The sequence below is a fragment of the Oncorhynchus mykiss genome, chromosome 25 (assembly GCF_057628025.1).
Source record: "Oncorhynchus mykiss isolate SJ-2025 chromosome 25, ASM5762802v1, whole genome shotgun sequence".
NCBI classification, from domain to species: domain Eukaryota; kingdom Metazoa; phylum Chordata; class Actinopteri; order Salmoniformes; family Salmonidae; genus Oncorhynchus; species Oncorhynchus mykiss.
Window position 1 is genome coordinate 14,110,001 of NC_143046.1, and position 7,500 is coordinate 14,117,500.

At 44.5% G+C, this 7,500-nt stretch overlaps 1 protein-coding gene across 5 annotated transcripts in view; it reads left to right on the top strand.

Annotated features, from left to right (window-relative positions):
* LOC110504625 (actin-binding LIM protein 3) overlaps positions 1-7,307 on the top strand; it is an 85,496-nt gene extending 78,189 nt beyond the window's left edge. For all 5 annotated transcript variants that reach the window (XM_090220152.1, XM_090220154.1, XM_090220149.1 and 2 more), the window contains 3 exons: positions 6,572-6,601; positions 6,843-6,895; positions 7,121-7,307. In XM_090220152.1, the coding sequence (XP_090076278.1) occupies positions 6,572-6,601; positions 6,843-6,895; positions 7,121-7,207 (170 nt within the window). In that variant the 3' untranslated portion in view covers positions 7,208-7,307. The remainder of the gene's footprint in view (positions 1-6,571; positions 6,602-6,842; positions 6,896-7,120) is intronic.
* The last annotated feature ends 193 nt before the right edge of the window (positions 7,308-7,500 follow it).

A 7,500-nucleotide genomic window follows, 5' to 3' on the forward strand; every position in this document is an offset into this window, starting at 1 on the left:
AGTGTTTGGTTGCTCCTCATTACACACCACAGACCAGCAAATATTCTTTACATCATCAACATATGAATCATTACAACACTTCCTGTATAACCTCTTATACACTATATTAGGCCCAGCCTTTGTAACTTTGGTTTTCCTAGATATGGCTATTATATTGTGATCACTACATCCAATGGATTTGGAGACTGCTTTAAAACTAATTTCTGCAGCATTAGTAAAGATATGATCAATACATGTTGATGATTTCATTCCTGTGCTGTTTGTAACCACCCTGGTCCAGGTTGGAGGCACTGGTTACAGTTTGAAGTTTTTTCCTGAGTGGGGCAGCTTGATGATAGCCAGTCAATGTTCACCCAGAAAATATACTTCTCTGATGATATCACATACATTATCAAGCATTTCACACATATTATCTAGATACTGACTGTTAGCACTTGGTGGTCTACGGTAGTTTCCCACCAGAATGGGCTTTAGGTGACGCAGATGAACCTGTAGCCATATTACTTCAACAGTATTTAACATTAGATCGTCTGTAAGCTTTACAGGGATGTGGTTCTGAATATAAACAGCAACACCACCTCCGTTGGCATTTCTGTCTTTTCGGTTACAACCATGTATTGCTACCACTGTATCATCAAATGTATTATCTAAGTGCCTTTCAGAGATAGTCAGAATATGAATGTCATCTGATACAAGCAAGTTATTGACTTCATGGACCTTGTTTCTTAGGTTACATATGTTAATATGGGCTATTTTTAGCACTTTTCTGGGTTGCTTGATTGTTTTTAATGCTTTACTGGGAAGCTTATCAGAGGTAGACTTACTCATGTTATTTACATTGGAGTCTTCCTACTAATGCACAGCACCTCAGTGTAACTCTGTTTTATAGGCTCATGATTACTGCTTACAATAGCTGTAGGATAAACAGATGTATTCGGTGCAATTATTGGTACATAAATTAAATTGCTTACATTGCGTTTGCCAATGCCCCTAAGATCATGTACATTTGATGCAGCATTATGATGACTCGTTGTCACAATGGTAGGGATTAACTGAGCTGGTCTTGGATCATTTACCAGTCATTGTTTCAACGCAGCCTTGAAGTGCATAGACAGAGTCCAGGAGCCAGATGATTTGGATAAACTCTGTCATTCCTGTAGAGTATCTTCTGTTTCCAGAAGGTGACAAAGTTATCAATAACAGTGACTCCAGCAGAGCTACAGTAGTCTTTTAGCCAGATGTGTGTGTAATGCCAGCAGTCTGTGTGTAATGCCAGCAGTCTGCTGAATCTTTCACACCCGCAGCCCAACGATGGTATTGGACCTGAAATTATTGGCAGTTTTTTGGAGTCTTTTAATGCTAAAATCAGTTCTTTAAAATCCATTGTCAAATGTTCTGAGCTAGCCCTCCTGATGTCGTTTGACCCCACATGGACTACGACAGTGTCAGCTCCCGGAATCTGTGGTAGAACAGTCAGAAGCAGCCTTGTTATGTCCTGTACTCGTGCTCCTGGGTAGCACTATAAGTGCACAAGGCGAGACCCAGATGCAGACACGGGAGGCAGATGGTTCGTCTCTGATATTTATTATATTCCAAGGGGTAGGCAAGAGAATGGTCGTGGACAGGCAAAATATCAAAACCAGGTCAAATTCCAGAAGGTACAGAGTGGCAGGCTGGCTTGAGGTCAGGGCAGGCAGAATTGTCAGGCAGGCGGTTTCAGAATCCAGACGGGCAAGGGTCACAACCGGGAGACTAGAAAAAACAGTGAGAAGGAAAAAGCAGGAGAATGGGAAAAACACACTGGTTGACTTGACAAACAAGACGAACTGGCAACAGACAAGCAGTGAACACAGGAATAAGTACCCAGGGACTAATGAGGAAAACAGGTCACACCTGGAGGTGGGTGGAGACAATCACAAAGACAGGTGAATCAGATCAAGGCGTGACAAGCACAGGGTTTTTGCCTTGGGGACCGAGATGTTTCTCACCGTAGATCTGCCGATGTTGTCGAATGGGCCGGTCTCTCAGGCAGCCTCACGGACTGGAGCTCCGAGGATCTGAACCTGAGGTAGAAGCCACCAGAGAGGGAGACAGAACCAAGGACGAAGACACAGGTACCTCCGGATCCGATCTTGATTGGGAAGGCACCAAGGACGAAGGCGCCGGAACCTCTGGAATCAGCCGTTTCTGATCTGTGTCAGTTCCGGGCTCAACATCTCCATGGAGACCACGTTGCCAGAGAACGCCTTCTTCGACTTCCACGGCGAGTGACGTACCTCCATGGCTGGTTGGTTGGGTCAATAACAGCTCCGTTCTCCAGGGAAGGGGGAGACCCCTTCAGGGATGGGGCTGTGGAGAGCCACCATGGCGGTGAAACTTCCATCAGACCAGAGTGGCGTCCGGCTACTGGGGTGGAAGAAAAATAAAAAGTAGGTTGGTGTGGGTTCCCCAGTAGCTTGTGTAGGTTTGCTACTTGCTTGGTAAGAGTAGCTACTTCACCCCTGTTGTCCTCCGCAAGCAAGCAGTTGCTTCATTGAAAGTCAACGTGGTCCACATTGTCCAGGAACAAAGCAAAGTAAACACAGATCCTGCAACGCTGGAAACGTTCAATAGCGGCCTCCATTTGAGACCGCCGAGCCAGCTAGGCTAGCTGGGATTTTGCGTCTCTCCCCCTATACGGAATCTGAAGAGATCCCGGGACAGATAGCAGCGCTCACAGCAATTTAGCCCAACAAATAAAAGTGTATAAAAACACTGTCAGCTTTTAAACCGATATCTTTAGTTAAGGTCTCCGCAGCATTCAACAAGATGAAGAGAAACCAGTGAGCTGGTCTCTCTGGGTACATCAACCATTTGACTTTGCCTCTGAAACTGTCATTTTTTCCCCTAGTCAGATTGTGGCGACTTTATAGTGCATGTTTAGACGGAGAGTCTATGCCCTTACCTCACTTCATAATAATGACGTCCAATACTGTGGTTTATTTGTGAATAATAAGAGGTGACATGCTTCTCATTCTTCTGTCTCTCATTAAATCAGCTCAGAAGGAAGGGGAGGGGAATAGGATGGGGAGGCACAGACCACAAACACTGCAGAGGGATTGGTATATAAATTGAAACGTGTCAGTTTCAATTCATGAGGTTGGAGTAATAACATGTTTAAACCACTTAAGACAATTGGCTCGAAATCTAGGTTGTGCCTAGATTCAGAGAAGGTTAACAACTAACCCTGGTCTGGGCTTTTTTGCAAGCGTTTCCGCGGAAGTCTCACAATGATGTGCCTCTGGGTTTAGAAACTCTGCTGTGAAACTCTTCTCTAGCTGAATGAAGGCCTTTGTCAAATTTCTTAGGAGGTTCTCTCTGTCTCTCTGTCTCTCTGTCTCCCTCTCTCTCTCTCTCTCTCTCTCTCTCTCTCTCTCTCTTTCAAAATAATAAAGTTTCAAAACAATAAAGACATTACAAATGTCATATTACGTATATATACAGTGTTGTAACAATGTACAAATGGTTAAGGGTACACAAGGGAAAATACATAAGCATAAATATGGGTATTTGTTCTTCACTGGTTGCCCTTTTCTTGTGGCAACAGGTCACAAATCTTGCTGCTGTGATGGCGCACTGTGGAATTTCACCCAGTAGATATGGGAGTTTATCAAAATTGGGTTTGTTTTCGAATTCTCTGTGGATCTGTGTAATCTGAGGGAAATATGTGTCTCTAATATGGTCATACATTGGACAGGAGGTTAGGAAGTGCAGCTCAGTTTCCACCTCATTTTGTGGGCTGTGTTCACATAGCCTGTCTTCTCTTGAGAGCCATGTCTGCCTATGGCGGCCTTTCGCAATAGCAAGGCTATGCTCACTGAGTCTGTACATAGTCAAAGCTTTCCTTAAGTTTGGGTCAGTCACAGTGGTCAGGTATTCTGCCACTGTGTACTCTTTGTTTAGGGCCAAGTAGCATTCTAGTTTGCTCTGTTTTTTTGTTCATTCTTTCCAATGTGTCAAGTAATTATCTTTTTGTTTTCTCATGATTTGATTGGGTCTAATTGTGCTGCTGTCTTGGGGCTCTGTAGGGTGTGTTTGTGTTTGTGAACAGAGCTCCAGGACCAGCTTGCTTAGGGGACTCTTCTCCAGGTTCATCTCTCTGTAGGTGATGGCTTTGTTATGGAAGGTTTGGGAATCGCCTCCTTTTAGGTGGTTATAGAATTTAACAGCTCTTTTCTGGATTTTGATAATTAGCGGATATCGGCCTAATTCTGCTCTGCATGCATTATTTGGTGTTCTACGTTGTACACGGAGGATATTTTTGCAGAATTCTGCATGCAGAGTCTCAATTTGGTGTTTGTCCCATTTTGTGAAATCTTGGTTGGTGAGCGGACCCCAGATCTCACAACCATAAAGGGCAATGGGCTCTATGACTGATTCAAGTATTTTTAGCCAGATCCGACTCTCTCTCTCTCTCTCTCTCTCTCTCTCTGTGTCTTTTTCTCTCTCTCTCTTTCTCTCTGTCTCTCTCGCTCTTCAAATCAAATCAAATTGTATTTGTCACATACACATGGTTAGCAGATGTTAATGCGAGTGTAGTCGAAATGCTTGTGCTTCTAGTTCCGACCATGCAGTTATATCTAACAAGTAATCTAACAATTTCATATCAACTACCTTATACACACAAGTGTAAAGGAATGAATAAGAATATGTACATAAAAATATATATGAATAAGCGATGGCTGAACGGCATAGGCAAGAAGCAATAGATGGTATAGAGTACAGTATATACATTTGAGATGAGTAGTGTAGGGTATGTAAACATTATATAAAGTGGCATAGTTTAAAGTGACTAGTGATACATTTATTACATCCAATTTTTTATTATTAAAGTGGTTAGAGATTTGAGCCAGTATGTTGGCAGCAGCCACTCAATGTTAGTGATGACTGTTTAACAGTCTGATGACCTTGAGATAAAAGCTGTTTTTCAGTCTCTCGGTCCCAACTTTAATGCACCTGTACTGACCTCGCCTTCTGGATGATAGCAGGGTGAACAGGCAGTGGCTCAGGTGGTTGTTGTCCTTAATGATCTTTATGGCCTTCCTGTGACATCGGGTGGTGTAGGTGTCCTGGAGGGCAGGTAGTTTGCCATCGGTGATGTGTTGTGCAGACCTCACTACCCTCTGGAGAGCCTTACGGTTGTGGGCGGAGCAGTTGCCGTACCAGGCGGTGATACAGCCCGACAGGATGCTCTCGATTGTGCATCTGTAAAAGTTTGTGAGTGTTTTTGGTGACAAGCCGAATTTCTTCAGCCTCCTGAGGTTGAAGAGGCGCTGCTGCGCCTTCTTCCCCACGCTGTCTGTGTGGGTGGGCCATTTCAGTTTGTCCGTGATGTGTACGCCGAGGAACTTAAAACTTTCCACCTTCTCCACTACTGTCCCATCAATGTGGATAGGGGGGTGCACCCTCGGCTGTTTCCTGAAGTCCACGATCATCTCCTTTGTTTTGTTGACGTTGAGTGTGAGGTTATTTTCCTGAAACCACACTCCGAGGTCCCACACCTCCTCCCTGTAGGCCTTCATCGTCATTCTTGGTAATCAGGCCTACCACTGTAGTATCGTCTGCAAACTTGATAATTGAGTTGGAGGCGTGCATGGCCACGCAGTCATGGGTGAACAGGGAGTACAGGAGAGGGCTCAGAACGCACCCTTGTGGGTCCCCAGTGTTGAAGATCAGCGGGGTGGAGATGTTGTTTCCTACCCTCGCCACCTGGGGGCGGCTCGTCAGGTAGTCCAGGACCCAGGTGCACAGGGCGGGGTCGAGACCCAGGGTCTCGAGATTAATGACGATTTTGGAGGGTACTATGGTGTTAAATGCTGAGCTGTAGTCGATGAACAGCATTCTTACATAGGTAGTCCTCTTGTCCAGGTGGGTTAGGACAGTGTGATTGCGATTGCGTCATCTGTGGACCTATTGGGGCGGTATGCAAATTAGAGTGGGTCTAGGGTGTCAGGTAGGGTGGAGTTGATATGATGCTTGACTAGTCTCTCAAAGCACTTCATGATGACGGAGGTGAGTGCTACGGGATGATAGTCATTTAGTTCAGTTACCTTAGCTTTCTTTGGAACTGGAACAAGGATTGATTGAATATGTCCGTAAACACACCAGCCAGCTGGTCTGCGCATGCTCTGAGGACACGGCTAGGGATGCCGTCTTGGCCGGCAGCCTTGCGAGGGTTAACACGTTTAAATGCTTTACTTCCGTTGGCTGCGGTGAAGGAGAGACCGCAGGTTTTGGTAGCAGGCTGTGTCGTTGGCACTGTATTGACCTCAAAGCGAGCAAAGAAGTTGTTTAGTTTGTCTGGGAGCAGGACATTGTGGTCTGCGACGGGGCTGGTTTTCTTTTTGTAGTCCGTGATTGACTGTAGACCCTGCCACATACCTCTCGTGTCTGAGCCGTTGAATTGCGACACTACTTTGTCTCTATACTGACGCGTAGCTTGTTTGATTGCCTTGTTTTCTCGTTCTCTCTCTGTCTCTCTCTCTCTCTCTCGCTCTTTCAGTAATCCTGTTCTCTCCTTTCTCTCTTTCAGCTCCTCGATCCAATTACAGCCTAGACAATGGTGAGTACAACAGTAAAACATCATTACATACATGAAATCTATATGTTTGTAAACATCGCCCTCTACTGTACATTGATGAGAGAGACATTAAGTCATTCAGGTGTTCGTGCATCTCTTTACTGGCCTGCTCTGATATTTTGACATGTATATATGACCCCCAACTGTAAAGCAAGTATGACAACTTCTGTAAAAAGGGCTTTATAAATAAACTGGATTGATTGGTTGCATTCATGTTTTCTAGATTCGTACAAATCAGCCTCTCTACCAGGATACAGGCGGAACAGTGTCAACAGGGTGACCACCAACACTATACTATTCTTTATTTATACAGTTATGGTCAAATATATTGAAATTAAAGTATCTTTCGACAGAGAGACCTATTTCTTGGAGACAGCAACCAAAAATGATTTACATACTGTAGAAGGCTGTAATTCAAGTTGACCTCCTAGTTGTCATGGAAGCTTACTTGACAAACACAGCTGTAGCATCACTAACAGGTCTCCATGTGTATCCCTGCAGCCCCAGAGTGCAGCCGCAGACTACTACCAACAGTATGACAGCAGCAGTGAAGTCAACTGGGGAACCAGAGGTAGGAGGGCTGTATAACCACCCTGTGTTCAGGTCTCAATACATTTATAACATTGTGGTATTTCCTTATTGCATGATTGTAATGAGGTATTTTTCCTATTTTTTCTCTTCTACAGAATACAAGGTAAGGGTCTGAAAGTTGATTGTAAAGTGGAGTGGACTGTCAAGCAGTAGGCTACAATAGTCAGAAGGATGTACGACTGTCCTCTAAGTGGTATGTTAGGAACCCCTGGTGGGGAGAAAGACAATTCCTACTGGATCACAAAGACTGGGGTTTGTTCATACAAAGGCAATAGAACATTATAGGACAG